Below are 20,724 nucleotides of genomic sequence, written 5' to 3'. Positions count from 1 at the left end.
TTCCAGGATATTAATGTGACATCCTGAAAAGTTGTCAAATTCCATTAATTGTCTCAGTTATTACTGAGAGTGCCCCTTGTGGCTTATTTACAAATACAAGCCTATCATCTGTGAACAGAGTAAGCATAATGTTATTCCCCCAATCTGCAGCCCTTTAAAACCAGTTAATATCATTGATTTGCAGGCTAGGGGGTTCAAAGTCCAATGCAGCTAGAATGGAAGAGAGGGCATTCTTGGTAGGTTAAATCCTTCTGATCTTATGTAATTAATATCCTAGCTATTGGGTCTGTCTGTAAATTCTGAATACATTTAAACACATTACCAGTAAAGCTGCATTTTTCCAGTAGCTTCTGTAGGTATTTGCAGAATCTCATGGACTCTTATGAGATTCGGTTGATCTTGATAACGTTTAGATAGTTGTGAGCCCAAAACTGCCACTGTGTTTTGAATTGTAGCTTAGCAGCACTAGTGCTTATGGACTCGTCAGATAAGTTTTATTTGCAATTTAAATAAACTTGATGAAAAAATTACATCGGGCAAGACCGATGATTACAATAATATGCTATGGTCAAAAGTAGGACGCAATCCATGAGCTTTATATGTGAGCAGTCAGCACAGTATGATGATCTTGCCCTTAACATTTTATAATTTTAAGATTTGTGAACTCAGCATACACATCACAGGGTGATTCCTGTATTTAATGTGTTTTATCACTCTTGGGGGGTCAATTGAATACAGTATGTTCACACAATATTTGCAGGCTAGCATGTTGAATACTTTCTTGGCATCCAAGTTCACAAATCATGGCATTCCTATGGTTTTTGTTGGCTTCAGCTGTAATTGTTGCTGTGGGTTTCCTAATATTACTTGATGAGAATTCATCTGGGATAAGGCCAGTTTGTTCAATGTGCATTAGCATAGGGATATCATGTTTAATTTGTTCTGCAACATCATCATAATTTTGCTATCCAAGTGTAAAGGTGATAAGGGTTTACTTAGAGCCAGCTTGTTGTGGGTCTTTGCCCTTTATATGTACAATTGTTTTCATACCTTCCTTAAATGTACTAGAGCGCTGCTTCTCATGAATCATTTCCCGATACACTTATCTCATTGTTGGGGCAAGTAGCATGAGAACATAAGTGCCATGCTGGTTCAGACCAAGATCCATCGAGCCAAGCATCCTGTCTCTGACAGTGGCCAATCCAGGTCACAAGTACCCAGGAGATCGCAACAAAGTAGATCTATTTCTTGTACAGACTCCCAGGAATTGCAGTGGCTTTCCCTAATCTACCTGGCTAATGTTTTATGGACTTTTTTCCAGGAACTTGTCTGAAACAAAAGGATAAAGGGGATGGAACAGCTCCCCTATGAATAAAAGCTAAATAAGTTAGGGCTTTTCAGCGTGGAGATGAAACGGCTCTGAGGAGGTACTATAGAGATCTATAAAATCTTGAGTGGGGGTGGAACAGATAAACAGAAAACAGTTATTTACCCTTTCAAATAGTACTAGAAGCTAATAAGTAGCATATTTAAAACAAATCTGAGAGAGTATTTTTTTCACTTGGTGCACAATTAAATTGTGAAATGTGCTGCCAGAGGATGTGATGAAAGCAGTTAGCATAGCTGGGTTTAAAAAGGGTTCATACAAGCTCCTGAAGGAAGATGCCCAAAGCCATTATTAACAGTGTAGTCTTTGGAAAGCAACTGCTTATTCATAGATATGAGTAAGAAGAACTGGATCTAGTCTTTGGGATCCTGCCGTGTACTTGTGACATGAATTGGTCACTGTCTGAGACAAGATGCTGGGTTGATGGCCTTTTTGGTCTGACTCAGTATGGCATTTACGTTCTTTTAAACCCCGCTTTAAAATTTTTAATTTGCTGGTTATTAGTTTCATGGCATGTCTCCCTTACTTTGAAAGGATAAATAACCATCCTTTTAGGTATTTGTTCCACCCCACTCATGATTTTATAAACGTCTATCATGTCCCTTCTCAACCATCTCTTTTCTGAGCCGAAGAGTTCCAACCTGCGTAGCCTCTCATGATCCATCCCCTTTATTATTTCTGTTGCTCTCCTCTCCAGCTTTTCTAGTTCCGTTATATCTTTTTTTGAGCTGGGGCAACCAAAACTTGCATAAGTGTGGTTGCACCATCGATCAGTACCAAGGCAATGTGATATTTTTTGTTTTATTCTCCAGTTTCTCCAAGGTCCTTTTCCTGGGAGCTTTCCAGACCTTAATGCCCAAACGGTTTTGAATATTTTTTTTAACTGAAATCAAAACATTTATCTCTTCTTAGGGCATAAAATGGACAACAGAGTTCTTTACTTAAAATCAGCAAATGCCCTATCAAAACTATTAACCTGATAAAAGTTTTGTAATACTCCACAAAGACCTTACTTATGGTGCTAGTTTTCTAACGTATTAATCCTTGTGTGTCTTGTTATTACAATAAAATCAGCTGTCTTAGTTAGCAATTTGCCCGATTTATTACCTTAGTTAAATAACATAACTATAAAAGTTTTTGGTGGTTGTTACCTACATATGTAGTGCAGGTTTAGGTGTTACATATGTTTTGTGTTTCCATTTCATCCGAACTGGTACCTGTAATTCCGCTCCTTTAGTGCTGTTTTGACCCTCTTGTTAATTTTTTATTTTTTCCCTCTTTTTGTCACTCCAGTGTTCTCAAACCCAGTAGTAGCATCAGAACCAGAAGCTGTACAATTGGCTTTTCCTTTCACCGGCTCAGGTGCTATCCTCCTACCCCTTAGGTTGAGAACACCATTTCTCTTTGAAGCTCCAGATTCTCCTTTATCTCAATGGACATCAGTGGCTCATCTGCTCATTGGGAGGGCAACTGAAAGTTCAAGGCCAGAGCTGTGCTCCCACTTGGCCAGAGGGGGAGGCATTTGCAAAGAAGACATTTTCTCGGTACTATAACTCAAGCTTAAATAAGTTATTCTTTTCCTACTCACAGTGCGCAAACAGGAGATCATCAAGATAACAGAACAGCTGATAGAAGCCATCAACAATGGAGACTTTGATGCCTACACGTAAGTCCCAGGTGACGATTGAGGAAGGAGTACCAGGTGATGATGGGGGGGGGAATGCCAATGGGGATTAGGGTAAATATAGTGGAAAGACATTCTTATTATAGGCATCAATGCAATTTACCTCTGTTCCTCTTTGTGGAGGTTATGTGAAGAACCGTCTGCTGATCAGAGGTCAGATGTACTTTGGAGTGAAAGGGAAAATGAATTAATCTAAATGTTCTGTTTTGTTTGTAGGAAGATCTGTGACCCTGGATTAACCTCATTTGAACCAGAGGCGCTTGGGAACCTAGTAGAGGGCATGGACTTTCATAAGTTTTACTTTGAGAACTGTGAGTGGGTGCATATTTGTTGTGGGACTCCAGACATGGGAGGGAATGAAATAGAAAAAGTAGGTGGCAAACATTTTATGGTGTTAAATTAATGAAGGATTATTGCCTTACTTATGAGTCAGTACCACTGGAAATTGTATGGTTATGGTTTATTATCAGTCCAGGAAAGCAAATAATAGAACAAAATAATTCTTAAGAACAAAATGGACACAGTCCCCCTTTTTTATAATAGTTGTTAACTCTGGTTTACACAGGGCTTCCAAAATAGGTTAAACATTCTAGTTATGTAGCATTTATTCTATTGTGACTAAATATTTTATTTTGTCAAATCCAAGTTGTCCAGTCTGAAATGTCTGCTGCAAAAACAAGCTGAGATGATCCAAATACTAGAAAGGAAATAGAGACTGAGGTGACACAGTTTCGTGCAAAGGTTTAGGCATCCTGATCAAATTGTATGCTTCAATGAATCTCTAAGAAAACAGAAGTTGACACAACTTGTACGTGGTACAAAGATTAACCAAACCTCTTTCTGCAACTTTTAATGGAGAATTACAGTTTAGTTGCAGTTTTTTACAGATTCAAAATAAGAAAGTGGTAACTGTGGCACATTGGAAGGTCTGGCACTCTTTGAGTCCGTGCTTTGTAACAGCTTCTTTAGCAGGAATAAGTTTCCAAACATTTCCTGTATCCAGCTAAGAAGTCTCTCTGTTCTTGCTTTTTGAGTTTTTTCCCACTCTTCCTTGCAGAACTCTTTTAGCTCAGACATATTTTTAGGTTTCATTACACGCACTGAATGTTGGCAATCTCCCCATAGATTTTCAATAATATTCAAGTTTGAGGACTCTGAGAATAATTTAAAAAATGTCATTTCTTTCTTTCTTATAAGTACTTACTTAATGGTAGATTTTGAGGTAAGTTTCAGATAGTTGCCTTGTTGAAATATCCAGCCTTTTCAGCTTCAATTTCTTCACTGACTGGGATATATAGTTAAATCCATTCTTCCTTCTACCCACAGAATATTTCCTGTGTCACTGGCTGCCACATAACTTCAAAGCAGATTAGATTCACCCCTGTGCTTAATGATTGGCAAGACATTCTTTTCTTCAAAAGCTTCACCCTTTTTTCCAAAATGTACTGTATCTTGTGTGGTTATTACCGAACAGTTTACTTTTAGCTTCATCAGTCCAAAGCATTTTATTCCATAAAGATTCAGGCTTATCAAGGTTTTGTTTTACATACTTTAGATGATGACTTTTGTAATGGGGTCATAGAAAAGGTTTCATTTTGACAACTCTCCCATGCAGATAATTGTTATGTAAGCGACACTGTACTGTGGACAGCTATTCCAGTGGCAGCTAAACTTTTCAACAGATTATTTGCAGTGATATGTGATTGCTGTTTTGCAGCGTTAACTAGTTTTCAGGCAGCTGTCAGAGATTTTTCTGTCTTCCAAATCTTGCCCTGAACTCAAAAATTCCATGTAACTTCTATTTCTTAACAATGTTTCTGACAACTAAAATTGTTAGCTGGAAGTGTTGAGAGCTTTTTATATCCCTCCCCTTCTTTGTAAGAGTGAATTATTTTCATTTTCAAATGCTCAGACAGCTGCTTAAAGTAGTCCATGGTTTTGAAAGTAGCCAGAACAAGCAGTAGAGTCAGAGTATTTGTTAACTAGTGGAATTGTCATCACCTGACTAATTGAAGGTCTAGCAAGTCAATCAACGTTTTGGACCTTTAAGAAAATAGTAGTGAATCAACTGAAAGATGTCCAAATTTTTGCACATGCCATATTCATTTTTTTTAAATTTTCTATCTTTTAAAATCAGCAAATATTATGATGATTAATTTTGTAAACAATAAAGATGAGAAACCTATCTAAAATGTTCTACCCGTCAATATATTCCCCACAACAAATGCTGAGAAATTATTTTTGAAAACCCTTTTCCACTAATAAAAAATTGGATTACAAAAGGCTTGATCCTTACAAAATTTGTGTTGTAGCCCTTTAAATGTAATCATATTGATACTAGAAAAAAACACTCAAATATCTTTCACTATTTTCTGTTATTGTACTGCACTTTCCAAAAATCACTTCTAAAGGTAACATGTACCTTGCCAGTTTGAGTATACGTAAAGTTCATCCTGGATTATAAAACAGAGGATATTATTCAAGTTTATAAACTCAAAATGTGATGTGAAAATCTCTTCTTTCATCTCAGTTTCAATAAGTGACCTTTGTTTTGCCCACATTGGGCTTTTTCAGGGGTAAAAATCCATTAATCAAGTCTATAAACAAGTCCAAAATAGCTTCAAGTACTTATCTGTTGTTTGTACCAGCACTGTAATTTGTCAGTTTAAAGTCGCCTTCACCAAGCAGTGCAATCTACAATACAAATAAGATATCATAAAACATTATTTTTCTTTATTCCAACAATTATACAAAATAACCAGGTTACCCAATTATAAATATTTTACCTTATCACCTAGAACACTTCTTAAAAAATCACCAGCAAGAAACCCCAAATTTCTCTTAGTTTTACAATAGCAATAGATGCTGACTTCCTTTCCCATATATAACACAGCAGGTAATATACCCCTCTCTCATTGGTTAATTTTAATTCATTCACATCACTCAATAATTCTTTCTTTAAAAAAAACAAAAGGCTTATCAATCAATTTATTAATTAAACCCTTTCAGCTAAATAATTTATACCATTTAAAAATATAACGTTGCTCTTACTGTAATAGCCTGGAAGGGATATTCCTCCAAACACATCATTCCATAGATTATTCTCGTCAAAGAAAAACTTGCCACTCAGTTTCTTGACTGAGGCCTTTTGGCTGAAGAGTTTGCCATTTGAAAATTAGTATTGTTCTTGCTGTTGCAGCCTTAAAGAGATATTTCCTCCTCCTACTTAACTGCACAGATTGAATTAGGAAAAAAACCTCACATCTTCAACAGAATGATTCAGCTGAATCCATGATTCATAAGAAGAGCCTCCACTTTCTTCTTATTAATTAAGAACCATTCTGTTGAGGATGTGAGAGGTTTTTTTTTATTCAATCTGTGCAGTTAAGTAGAAGGAGGAAATATCTCTTTAAGGCTGCAACAGCAATGCTATATTTTTAAATGACAGACTCTTTAGCCAAAAGGGCTCAATCAAGAAATTGAGTGGCAAGTTTTTCTTTGATGAGAATAATCAGAGGGGAGCGTAAGTCAGTTGCCTGTAACCAAGATGCTGGATCTCCTGGTCAGGGGCAGGCTGCGATTCTTAGCAAACCAGTGGCCCAGTATAACCTCAGACCAGTGAGTTCTGTCCTTCGTCCATCAGGGGTACCAATTAAACCTATTGGGTGTTCCACCAAATTAACCTCCGTGCCCATTTTGGGGACCGGTAGTGCATCAGGAAGTACTGCTTGTGGAACTCTCTGCCCTCTTAATGGCCAGGATGGTTGAGCCTGTTCCACCAAGGCAGAGAGGGTGGGGGATTCTACTCTAAATATTTCCTGATTCCAAAAATAACAGGAGGACTCAGTCCCATCCTAGACCTAAGGGCCTTGAAAGTGTTTCTAAAAAAAAAGAAAAGTTCAAGATGGTTTCCCTGGGCACCTTGATTCTCCTTCTGCAAAGCAGGGACTGGCTATGCTCCCTCAATCTAAAGGACACATACACCCATGTCAAGATTTTCTCAGGTAACAAGAAGTATCCGCAATTCATGGTGGGCAAACAGCATTTCCAGTATAGATTGTTGCCGTTTGGGCTAGTGTCATCCCCATGTGTCTTCACAAAATGCCTGGCCATGCTGGTGGCGCACCTCCGCAGGCTGGGAGTACATGACTTCCCTTATCTGGACAATTGGTTGGTCAGGAGCCCAGACATAGATCTGTTTGTGTCTCCCTGGAACAGGAAGGTAACTCCATTCTGCTCCCTGTATGGGACAGTTGGCAAACCAGCTTCGGCCCATGCCTGTCATTGGGGCAAGGGGTTTCTGTACTCATATCCTCCAACTCCTTTGCTGGCGAAGACTTTCTTGAAGCTTCATGAGGACAGAGGGATTATGATCCTCGTAGCCCCTCATTGGCCGAGACAGGTCTCGTTTCCACTTCTACAGGAGTTATCCGTCCGGAAACCAGTCAGTCTAGGGACTTCCCCCAGATCTCATCACGCAGGATCGGGGGAGGTTGCGGCATTCCGACCTCCAGGCCCTGAGGCTCACAGCCTGAATGTTGAGAGGTTAATCCTGCAACCACCCGATCTCTCAGATTATATGTCTCAGATCCTAGTGGCTTCTAGAAAGCCTTCCACTAGAAGATCCTACTGACTGAAGTGGAGGAGGTTTTCCGTGTGGTGTGAGCAGAAGGCCCTAGATACGTTCTCCTGCCCACACAAAAACTGCTTGATTACATTCTGCATCTATCAGAAGCTGGCTTGAAAACCAACTCCATTAGGGCCCATCTGAGTTTAATTGGCGCAAACCACCATGATGTAGATGGTATGCCCATCTCTGTACAGCCTATAGCTGTACATTTTATGCAGGGCCTGCTTCAGTTGAAGCCTCCCCTAAGGCCTCCTGCTGTGCCTTGAGACCTCAACATGGTACTAGCTCAGCTGATGAAAGCTCCTTTTGAGCAGCTGTGCACCTATGACCTGAGGTACCTGACCTGGAAGGTCATATTTTTGGTAGTGGTCACTTCAGCACGTAGGGTCATGGAGCTCCAGGCCTTAGTGACTTATCTACTTTATACTAAATTTTATCATGACAGGGTGGTCTTGTGCACCAACCCTAAGTTCCTGCCTAAGGTGGTGACAGACTTCCATCTTAACCAGTCTATTGTCCTGCCAACTTTCTTTCCCAGGCTCCATTCGCACCAAGATGAATGAGCACTGCACAGTTTGGACTGCAAGCGAGCCTTAGCCTTCTGACTGGAGTGGAGAGAAACCCATAGACTGTCCATCCAACTTTTTATTTCTTTTGATAAGAATAGGTTGGTAGTTGTTGTTGCCAAACAGACACTATTCAATTGGCTAGCAGATTACATCTCTTTCTGTTATGCCCAGGCGGGACTGCATCTTGGGGGTCATGTCAAGGCTCATTCTGTCAGAACCATGTTAACGTTGATGGCCCACTTGCAAGCAATTCCCATGGAGGAGATCTGCAAGACTGCAATTTGGAGTTCTTGCCACACATTCACATCTCACTATTGTCTGGATAAGGATGGCCTACATGACAGTAGGTTCTGCAAGTCTGCCCTTCAGAATCTCTTTGAGGTGTAGAACCCAACTCTTCCTGCCTAGGGACCATTGTTTGGGTTCAGGCTGTGTCCCCCTCTGTTTGTAACAAAAAGCACCTTTGCTGTTATGCCCGTTGGCAACTGGTTGGTGTCTGTTGGTCCCCTTTTGTTTTGGGGAGCACACTGTAGCTAGGGATTCACCCATGTGTGAGGACTATCATCCTGCTTATCCTTGGAGAAAGCAGAGTTGTTTACCTGTAATAGGTGTTCTCCAAGGACAGAAGGATGTTAGTCCTCAAGAAACCTGCCCCACCACCCTGCAGAATTGAGTTTCTCCTATTTTTTTAATTTTTAATTTTTGTTCTATGTTATGAGACTGAAGAGGGACCCAGCGTGGATGCATGTTATAGGGCTTGCTCAGTATGCCAAGTCAAAGTTCTGGAAACTTTGACAGAGGTTTTCCTTGCTGGGCTCCATCTGATGATGTCACCCATGCGTGAGGTCTAACATCCTGCTATCCTTGGAGAACACCTGTTTACAGGTAAGCAACTCTGCTTTCTCCGCCCCAGTGTTTATTTTAATTTCGGCGTTGGAGGAAGGATGGAGCCATAGAGTATTGTCAGAGGAGCCCTAGCTACATACGGCTGTGTGGTGCCTATACTACAATCCTTCAAAGAGATCACTGCAAGAAGAGCACAGGATTAAGGGCACCATGAAGCTAAAACTTCAAGAGCTGCTCAGAGCCTCGACACTGCAGCTGAATGTTGCATTTCTTCCCTCCCCTCCAAAACAACTGGAATGAGGTGGAGATGGAACCAGGAACAGGATCATGGCCATGGCCATGACTTTTGAAAACTCAGTTCTAATCTCTGCATGCCAGAAAAATAAGCCTTCCTCCTCTTTCCACCCACATGGGTCAGGCTTCCTCTTCTGGCTGCACAGGCAAGTCTGCTGCCTCTTTCATCTTTGGGTTCATAACCGGTCCAGTCTGACCCTTCTGTTCTGGCTGTGTGGATCCACTTTGCTTCCTCCTTCCTCTTCGGACTTGCACATGCTGCTACTGATCTTGCAGCCTCCCGTTCCCTTGGCCTAATTCTGTGTGGGAGGAGAATTCTGCGCAAAATACGGCATTGCACAGAATTCCCTCAGCAGTATGTCATGGAAACTTAACTTTCCATCTCATCATTTCTGCTACCAGAACCTTCAAAGACACGTGAGGAATTCTGATGAATATTGTAATTACCTTTACTGGAGGAACCTGTGATAGTACAGTCACGCTGTCAGAAAGGGAGTTAAGTGAGGGGAAGACTCTGCAAGGGATAGCAGCACTTGTGTGCTTTTCTGTATTTGAGGGTTGCGCTTGGCACGGTTTCCCAGCCACTGAGGTAATTGTTTGCCATCTGAATGGCTGATCTCTTGCCTCAGTGACAATGCTGCGTATTGCCAAGCAGAAGGCCCAGGTTTTATTCTTAGGCCTAACTTCTGCCTCCTACGCTAGCCAGGGCCGTAAATGCTTCCTCTGCTAGCCAGGGCAGTGTCTGCTGTCCCTGGGTTGGAGGGAGCTTAGATTTATGCTACACATGTGCCAGCTGCTAGATGGAGCTGCAGTCTATGTCCCCTGGTCGAGGACTGTGGCTGCAATGGCTGGGCTTAGTGCAGGTGTTTTTAAATAAGGGAAAAACCTGGGTAAATGTGAATGAAGGCTCATGGCATTTTAGTCCAACAGAAGTCAGTTCTGATGGAACTGGAAACCCCCCCCCCAAAAAAAGTTTTGCTGACCTGCAAGAAAATGTGGTTTTCTGAACATGTGTGGCATAACTGTCCCTTGCGTTGATAGTGAATATGCCTTTCACTTATGAATTTTGACCCCTTGCTGCCCCCTCCAGGCTTTCCCTGGTATTGTTGACCATGCCTCTTCCAAAAAGTTATTTTGCACTTTGTCTCTCAGCAGTTGCCGCACAGTCCCTTTCTCCAGCCATAGTGCAACTCTTATATGAGAGCCTTGCCTGGACCAGTGAACCTGCAGCTCTCACTAGCCCGAGTCAATCTTTGCTGCCCTTAAGCCACTGCTGAACTCAAAAGCTCATATTTTGTCATCTCTCTCTGGATCTCAGAATATGGCTTTATCCCTGAAATCCAGGCGCGCTCAAAACCTTCAAACCGGATTCTTCATGGTGCCCACACACACACATGCAGGAGTTCTAACTGAGCTCCTCTCTTATTTCCTGCCACTCAGTGAAGAACTGGAGGCTGATGGAAGCTAATTATCAGAGCCAGGGAAGTCGGCTCACAGAATTATAGCAGCAGTTTCAACTCTGAGCTTTCAGGCTCCATTTTTTTTCATAATCTGTGAAATAAACACTCATAGACCTTTTAATTTGCTGATGGTATTAAATTTCTTTACTGTCCGCCGTTATAGTGAAGAAATTCTACTGTTTGAAGGTGACACTATTGAAGCCTGTAGAGGAGAATGACATGAGAGAGAGAGTGTAACTGGCTTCTGACTAAGCTTGAGCATATTAGGACTTCTGTTGAAGCGATGTAGTTAAATCAAGTGAGTGCTTAGTGGTTGTTATCTCATACCAAGATAGGATGCAGAGAAGTTAAGAGGAGAAAATGTAAAAGTGTGTAGCCAGAGAACGAAGACCTCACTATAAATAAAAGCACAGATGGTATTTGAGGAGGATAACAAGTACATAAGAACATGCCATACTGGGTCAGACCAAGGGTCCATCAAGCCCAGCATCCTGTTTCCAACAGAGGCCAAACCAGGCCACAAGAACCTGGCAGGAACCCAAAAACAACTATTCCATACTACTGTTCTTAGTAATAGCAGTGACTATTTTCTAAATCAACTTAATTAATAGCAGGTAATGGATTTCTCCTCCAATAACTTATCCAATCCTTTTTTAAACACAGCTATACTAACTGCACTAGCCGCATCCTCTGGCAATAAATTCCAGAGTTTAATTGTGCATTGAGTGAAAAAGAACTTTCTCCGATTAGTTTTAAATGTGCCACATGCTAGCTTCATGGAGTGCCCCCTAGTCTTTCTATTATCCGAAAGAGTAAATAACCAATTCACATCTACCTGTTCTAGACTCTCATGATTTTAAACACCTCTATCATATCCCCCCTTAGCCGTCTCTTCTCCAAGCTGAAAAGTCCTAACCTCTTTAGTCTTTCATCATAGGGGAGCTGTTCCATTTCCCTTATTTTGGTCACCCTTCTCTGTACCTTCTCCATCGCAACTACCGTATATTTTGTTCCATAAGACGCACTTTTTTTTCCCCCAAAAGTGGGGAAAAAACACTCTGAAGAATTTTGTATCATCTGCAAATTTGATTACCTCACTCATCATATTTCTTTCCAGATCATTTATAAATATATTGAAAAGTAAGGGTCCCAATACAGATCCCTGAGGCACTCCACTGCCCACTCCCTTCCACTGAGAAAATTGTCCATTTAATCCTACTCTCTGTTTCCTGTCTTTTAGCCAGTTTGTAATCCACGAAAGGACATCGCTACCTATCCCATGACTTTTTACTTTTCCTAGAAGCCTCTTATGAGGAACTTTGTCAAACGCCTTCTGAAAATCCAAATACACTACATATACTGGTTCACCTTTATCCACATGTTTATTAACTCCTTCAAAAAAGTGAAGCAGATTTGTGAGACAAGACTTGCTTTGGGTAAAGCCATGCTGACTTTGTTCCATTAAACCAAGTTTTTCTATATGTTCTGTGATTTTGATATTTAGAACACTTTCCACTATTTTTCCTGGCACTGAAGTCAGGCTAACTGGTCTGTAGTTTCCCGGATCGCCCCTGGAGCCCTTTTTAAATATTGGGGTTACATTAGCCGTCCTCCAGTCTTCAGGTACAATGGATAATTTTAATGATAGGTTACACATTTTTACTAATAGGTCTGAAATTTCATTTTTGAGTTCCTTCAGAACTCTGGGGTGTATACCATCCAGTCCAGGTGATTTACTACTCTTCAGTTTGTCAATCAGGCCTACCACATCTTCTAGGTTCACCATGATTTGGTTCAGTCCATCTGAATCATTATCCATGAAAACCTTCTCTGGTACGGGTACCTCCCCAACATCCTTTTCAGTAAACACCGAAGCAAAAAAAATCATTTAACATTCCGCGATGGCCTTATCTTCTCTAAGTGCCCCTTTAACCCCTCGATCATCTAATGGTCCAATTGACTCCCTCACAGGTTTTCTGCTTCAGATATATTTTAAAATGTTTTTACTGTGAGTTTTTGCCTTCTATGGCCAACTTCTTTTCAAATTCTCTCTTAGCCTGTCTTATCAATGTGTTAAATTTAATTTGTCAACGCTTATGCATTATCCTATTTTCTTCTTTTGGATCCTTCCAGTTTTTGAATGAAGATCTTTTGGCTAAAATAGCTTCTTTCACCTCTCCTTTTAACCATGCCGGTAATTGTTTTGCCTTCTTTCCACCTTTCTTAATGTGTGGAATACATATGGACTGTGCTTCTAGGATGGTATTTTTTAACAATGACCATGCCTCTTGCACACTTTTTACCTTTGTAGCTGCTCCTTTCAGTTTTTTCTAACTATTTTCCTCATTTTATCAAAGTTTCCCTTTTGAAAGTTTAGCACGACAGACGTGGATTTGCTTACTGTCCCCCTTCCAGTCATTAATTCAAATTTGATCATATTATGATCACTATTGCCAAGTGGCCCCACCAGCGTTACCTCTCTCACCGAATCTTGTGCTCCACTGAGAATTAGATCTAAAATTGCTCCCTCTCTAGTCTGTTCCTAAACCAATTACTCCATAAAAATGTCATGTATTCCATCCAGGAACTTTATATCTCTAGCATGTACCGATGATACATTTACCCAGTCAATATTGGGGTAATTGAAATCTCCCATTATTATCGCACTACCAATTTGGTTAGCTTCCCTAATTTCTCTTAGCATTTCACTCACTGTCCGTCTCACCATCTTGGCCGGGTGAATGGTAGTATACTCCTATCACTATAGTCTTCCCCGACACACAAGGGATTTCTACCCATAAAGATTCAATTGTGCATTTAGTCTCCTGCAGGGTGTTTATCCTGTTGGACTCTATGCCATCCCGAACATAAAGCACTACACCGCTTCCTGAGTGCTCCTCTCTGACATTGCGATATAATTTGTATCCTGGTATAGCACTGTCCCATTGGTTATCCTCTTTCCACCATGTCTCTGAGATTCCAATTAAGTCTGTCATCATTCAACATTTCAAAGTTTGTTTTCTGTTTGTATTTTCATTCTGCTTTTTAATTGATAGGGATAAGTTAGAATTTTTTTAGCTCAGGTGAGTTTTTAGTTACAGGCACTTGGACTACTTTTCTTATTATTGGAACCTCTGTTGGGATGCCCTAATTCTAATGCATCATTAGTATCCTTTGAAGATACCTCTCTCCGAACCATGCGCTGCATACACTCAAAAAAAAGAAACCAAGAAATACATAAAAGAAATCTCCACCACGATGGCTGAAGGTGTAATCTCTGTAACTGTGACACAAGCTCCCTCCATTTGTGAAGTAATGCAAAACCCTCCAAAAAAAAAAAGATACTTGGAAGCTAGATAGTAAATCTGTCATCTCAAAGCAGCACTAGCTCTCAGAATGCAAACAGCAACAGCCCTACCATCACTGGTCCTTAGAACACCAGTACACCACCTACTGGGAAAACAGAAAAAGCAGGATTGGCACAGAAACCACACTTTAATAGAATATCTCACTTTAGTTACACACGCAGAACACAGAAAGATCCTTACCAAATACAAAATAAGGAACCACAAATTAGAAAAAGAAAAGCAAACAAAAACTGAACCAGCTAGGCAGTATACAAAAAGAAGATTGCACATTCCCCAAATTGACATATTCTAATTACTAAACTAAAGATAAAATGTTTATTTTTCTACTTTTTTGGGATGTTTTCTTTATCTGATCGCTTTAGTTCCATTCTATCTTTTCCACTTTCTTCTTGTGATTGTGGAGATTTTTTTTTGGGAGGAGAGGAAGAGATACTTTTTCATTTTGTAGTGATATTGTACTGTTAGCTGTAGGAATATTTTGCTTTAATTCACATTCAGGCTGATACAGTAAAGTGCACGGGAAAACAGGCACTCAGTGTTGAGCTTCCGCTTTCCTAACACACGCCCAGCACCTCTCCTGAGCACACAATACCGTATTTAAATGAGGGGTCATGCTAAAAAGGAGGCGCTAGGGACAATAATGCGCCCCTAGCACCTCCTTAGCAGTGGAAGCCCAGGAGAGGTGGCTGTCAGCGGGTTTGGAAAATGGATGCTCAATTTTACGAGCGCCTGTTTACCTAACCTGCGTCCAACTATGGCTAAAACAGCACGCTCAGCTGAGTAAACTTTACTGTATTCTCCTGATTGGTTGAGAGGGTGGTGCTGAATAAGGGGCAGTGGAGATTCCAGGGTCCACTCTGGTCTGTGATCCAGCTGTGCCTACGGCCCTAATCTTTACATGAGTCTGGTTCCCCAGTCTTTAACGAAAGTGCAATGGGGATTATTCCATGTCTGGATTTGCCCTCTGTTCATACTGCTAAGAAGATTATATTGTCTTGATTCCAAAAGTAGATGTTTAAACGTTTTTTTTCTTCTTCCTTTGGTGTGACTTGTAGGGTTTAGACTAAGTACTGCAGGTTGTTTTTCATTTTGATTGTAATCCACCTTGTAGGAGGATCTCCTTTGGAAAAGCAGAATTGAAATTTCAAATTAAATTCTTAGCAGTCTTCTACCTCCTTTTTTAGGGTCTCCTTTCCATTGTCCATTTCTTCACTTTCTTCCTGTCTTTTCCACCTCATCCTCTACATCGGTCTCTGATATTGATCTTTTTCTTTTCATCTTTTGTCTTCATTTCTCTTTCCTCCTCTCTCTCCCTCTCAAGTTGTCCATGTCCCAATACTTCACCCCTTCTCCATTGCCCCTCTTAGCCCTCCATCTCCCCTTCACTGTTACACCACCTCCATCTCCCCTTCGCTGTTACACCACCCATCAATTTCCTGCTATCTGGTTCCTTTCTTCCTCATTAATCACCACTCTCCATCAACCTCACACTTACTCTGTCTCCCTCCACCATCCCCTTTTACTCACAACCCCTGCCAATCGTTTCATTTCACTCACTCCATGTCCTGGTTTCCCATTTCCTCTAGTCTGACTCCCTCGCTTCCAGTTATGCCTTCTCATGCTCCCCCTATCATTCTCTCTGATTCACTCTCACCCACAGACATCCCTTTGCATGCCCTCTCCTTCTCCCCAGTTCCCTCCCTGTCATTCTGTCATACACCCACAATCTGGTTGGCTCTCTTTCTCTTTCACGCACATACACAAGAGTGTGTTTGTGTGGGTCTGTCTATCTATCTCTCTAACCCTTCCCCCTCCTAAAAGACAGCCCAAGATTGTATTACTGACTTCAGGGAGATGAGGAAGGAGATAGTATTCACCCTCTTTTCATGCACCAGCCAAGCATTCACCCCATCATTATCTCTCTCAGCATACTATGAGAGCATTTATTCCTTTTATCATCAGGGTCTAGATTAGGGAGCAGAATAGCTCTTCTCTGCTTTGTATACTCCAGGCTCACCCCCCTCCCCTCCTGTTCTCTACACAGGAAAGGAGGAGAGGGGCTGGATTAAAGAGCAGAGTAGCTCTTCTTATTCTGCTCTGTGCTCTGTCCATTCCAGTTTCATACCTCCCCTTCCTGTTTCCTGCATTCTACCTTCCTTCTCAGTTTTTTGTAAACCGACATGATGTGTCCTACGAATGCCGGTATAAAAAAGTTTTTAAATAAATAAATAAAAATATTGGCCAGTAGAGTTGAGGCTAGCCCCATGAATAACATCCCTGCTTCTCAGCTGCTGTGGGATGTTCCTGGCAGCCTAACTCTGTCTCTTTCCAGTGCTGTAGTTTAGCACTAAATGTCTTACAGGTACAGCATACCTGATCGTAACAGCTTACTTGAAGCACTGGTATAAATAGCTAGAAAAGGTGGCTGGATTCATTAAAAGGTGGATGAAATGGGCATAGACGTAGTGTTAGAAGAATGGAAGTTGCATGTATTGTGGGAGTTGTGGTCAGCTCAAGGAGAGATCACAGATCAGAGCATTATTCCATAATGTGGAATAATGTAGAAATAAGTCAACAAATAAAATGCATGTCGATAATACCTTTTATTGGACTAGCTCAATATATCTGTGACTATTTTTTGAGAGCAAAAGGACAGTGCAGTTACATTGGGTTTAAATAGTACAGTTAGCTAGGTTGTCTGTATTCACCAAGAATTTGCAAGTCATATTATAACTACAGCTCAGTAAAGGAGTGGGTGGGGAGAAGGTCTAACAAGGGTGAGAAAGCTAATGTCTTTATTAAGTCCCTGTTTTGCTGTTTACAAAATATTTGATCATCTTAATTTCAAATATTTTGCATTCTTGTCTAGTTATGAAATTCCTTTTAAGTACCCTGATTGGGAGGCCATTAGGAGAATGAACATCTACTGAGAAATGCTGGCCTCCTGAGCTGTCACTCTTCTTCTCTGTAATGTGTTTTTATGTCTGTGAATGCTGCTGCTACTTCTTCTTCTTCTTAAATTTAGACTTGTTTCATCCCCTTCATGTTTTTTACATTGGGTCATGTACCCTACATTCACAGAGCAGCATGAATATGAGCTTTTATGCTGAATGTTTTTCCCATGTTGGGTGGCTGTGGTGTTCTATGAAATGCATTGATATAGGGTACATATTGGTATCTTGCCGGGCTTTGAACCGTGTTCTGTGTTGAGTTTCTGTTTGAAGCTAGCTTCTTCTTAGTAGTTTCAGGTTAGGTGGTTGTCAGAAAGCTAGAACTGGAGGAGCAGGGTATGAGTTCAGACATTTTTTCTGCAAATGTACCAATGCCAGATATGATTGGTCTACCAGGATTTTCAGGTTTGTGGTTTTGGGTAGCATGTAGAAGGTATCAGGGTTTTCAGCTGAGATTATAGCCGATTTGGAAATGTATGGATAAGATTTTTTAGTTTTATATAGTCCTGTGTGAGTTCCTTGTCAAGTTTCCTATAAGTATTATTTGAACGTTGTCTACACCCAGCTTTTATAACTTTTGGTGTCCATAACCACTTCAGAACTTTCTTTTTTTCTGCTAATGATGATCATCTGATTATTTTATAACTTATTGGAGGTCTTTCTATTTATTTATTTGTACATTTTATATACTGTTGTTCCATGTAAAGATCACAACAGTTTACAAAAGTAACATTCATAGCTATAAGTCTACAAGTAATGACAGTTTACAGAGATAATATTCATAAACAGGAATTACCATCTATCAAATGAAATGTTCCAATACCTAATAACTAAAGATCGAAGACATAAGGCGAGACGTCCAGTAAAGTAAGATAATATAACAGATTTCACATAATAACCAGTACGTTGTGTTGAGGTTCTTACATTCTCTCGTTAATTTATTCCTCATGCTTCAGCTGAAATCTCTTGACCACCTTGTTATTGTAGTTCTCTACATTCTGATGTTTTTAAGTTAGGTTATATGCATTTTGAATAGCCAGGTTTTTAGCTCACATTTAAATCTCTCTGTCTATATCAAATGTATCATCTCAGGTAGAAAATTCCACAGTTTTGGGCCCGCTATGGAAAACACACAATCTCTTACTTGCATCGGATGTGTGCTCCATATTGTAGGAACAGTCAATAGTCCTTTATTTTGAGATCTTACTGTTCGATGGGGTGTGTATGGTTGTAGTGTCATGCCTATCAGACCGGTGTTACCGGAGTGAATGATTTTAAATATTAACGTTAGTACTTTACAGTAGATCCGGGATTGTACTGGCAGCCAGTGCAATGAAATCAGCGAGGGGATGATGTGATCAAATTTCATAGTTCCTAATAAAAGTCTTGCTGAAACATTTTGTATTAATTGTAATGGTTTTAAGAGATATGCGGGGAAAACAGAGTAATAGGGCGTTACAGTAATCTAGGTTTGAGAAAATTAGAGTTTGCAATACAGTACGGAAGTCCTTGAAAGTTGTTAAAGGTTTCAATCAATGTAATATACGCAGCTTGGCGTGACCTGTATTAATTTATTGATGTGCTTTTTCATAGTAATGTTTTCATCTAGCTGGATACCTAAATCCTGTACTTGATTTGAGGGAGTAATTTGAAAATTACCCAGGTATAGAGCTGGAGGTTTAACTATAGAAGAATTTATATTTCAAATGATTTCAGTCTTTTTAGGGTTTAATGGCAGATGAAATTTAATGTGGACAAGTGCAAGGTGATGCATATAGGGAAAAATAACCCATGCTATAGTTACACAATGTTAGGTTCCATATTAGGTGCTACTACCCAAGAAAGAGATCTAGGTGTCATAGTGGATAACACATTGAAATCGTCGGTTCAGTATGCTGCAGCAGTCAAAAAAGCAAACAGAATGTTGGGAATTATTAGAAAGGGAATGATGAATAAAACAGAAAATGTCATAATGCCTCTGTATCGCTCCATGGTGAGACCGCACCTTGAATATTGTGTACAATTCTGGTCGCCGCATCTCAAAAAAGATATAATTGCAATGGAGAAGGTACAGAGAAGGGCAACCAAAATGATAAAGGGAATGGAATAGCTCCCCTATGAGGAAAGACTAAAGAGGTTAGGACTTTTCAGCTTAGAGAAGAGACGGCTGAGGGGGGATATGATAGAGATGTTTAAAATCATGAGAGGTCTAGAACGGGTAGATGTGAATCGGTTTTTTACTCTTTCGGATAATAGAAAGACTAGGGGGCACTCCATGAAGTTAGCATGTGGCACATTTAAAACTAATCGGAGAAAGTTCTTTTTCACTCAACGCACAATTAAACTCTGGAATTTGTTGCCAGAGGATGTGGTTAGTGCAGTTAGTATAGCTGTGTTTAAAAAAGGATTGGATAAGTTCTTAGACGAGAAGTCCATTACCTGCTGTTAATTAAGTTGACTTAGATAATAACCACTGTTATTATTAGCAACGGTAACATAGAATAGACTTAGTTTTTGGGTACTTGCCAGGTTCTTATGGCCTGGATTGGCCACTGTTGGAAACAGGATGCTGGGCTTGATGGACCCTTGGTCTGACCAAGTATGGCATGTTCTTATGTTCTTAAGTTGAGATTGTTCTTTTCTAGTGGTGATAAGTTGTATAGGATTTTCTTCTGTTTCTTGGAGAGCTGTGTTTCTAAGCTATGTCTAAGGCTTTCTACAAAGTTGTCCAGTTTATTATTGCTTCTACTTGAGTAAAATACGCTTTCTTTTTGACTCTGTGATTCAGTATGTTGGAAGGGTTCTATCTTTTATGGAAATGTAATTGTGGACACAATTTTCTGAAGAGTTACCTCTAGGTCAGAGTAAAGCTGATTTTCATTCAGTTTGGTCTTGGGGGGGGGGGACCGCTAGCACTTCTACGAGAACTGAAACCTCATGCTGTGATGATTTGGTAGTTAGAGAGGTTTATTATCCTCACTTGAATTATACTTTCACCAGTGTTGCTTGTGAAAATTTGTTGTGGAAGTTCCCATAATTATCAAGACCTTGTGATAGCTGTATGTCCTGGTTTTAGCATTCTTATTCATCCAATGGATCCAGAGAATGAGGTGATTCATTCTAGTTATCTGTCTGATCTTTTACCTCAGTTATTAAGTTGATGCTCTGAGGCTTATGGAGTATTATTTCTTAGCCTGGAGTTCATCTAGTTCTTCCTCCAGCTGCTCGCTAAGGTTGGTGCTTTGCTCCTGTATGCACCTTACAATTCTGAATTTCTTTTTTTTTTTCCTTGTACAATTGTTGGATTAATTCATTCTTCAGTTCCTGTCTACTGCATTTGCAGAGTTTTTTTTTTCTACATGTAGTTGCTGGAGGATTGGTGATCTGAAGCTCTTTAGGGATGATCATCATCTTGCAGTGTGAAAGAAAGTAAAGGTAGCTGTTTAGTTTGGTTTGCTTTTCTGTGAGCTGTAATTGTAATGTAACCAGCAACTGCCTGGCATATTCAGACAATTTCATATCTGACTGAATTTTT

The 20,724-nt window shown here is 40.2% G+C and overlaps 1 protein-coding gene across 24 annotated transcripts in view; it reads left to right on the top strand.

Moving 5' to 3' along the window:
* The window catches only part of CAMK2G (calcium/calmodulin dependent protein kinase II gamma), a 425,093-nt gene that overhangs the window by 399,543 nt on the left and 4,826 nt on the right, over positions 1–20,724 (top strand). For all 24 annotated transcript variants that reach the window (XM_029608983.1, XM_029608982.1, XM_029608986.1 and 21 more), the window contains 2 exons: positions 2,978–3,053; positions 3,288–3,382. In XM_029608983.1, the coding sequence (XP_029464843.1) occupies positions 2,978–3,053; positions 3,288–3,382 (171 nt within the window). The remainder of the gene's footprint in view (positions 1–2,977; positions 3,054–3,287; positions 3,383–20,724) is intronic.

This window comes from Rhinatrema bivittatum, chromosome 7, assembly GCF_901001135.1.
Source record: "Rhinatrema bivittatum chromosome 7, aRhiBiv1.1, whole genome shotgun sequence".
NCBI lineage: Eukaryota > Metazoa > Chordata > Amphibia > Gymnophiona > Rhinatrematidae > Rhinatrema > Rhinatrema bivittatum.
This window is presented reverse-complemented; position numbering and strand designations above follow the sequence as displayed.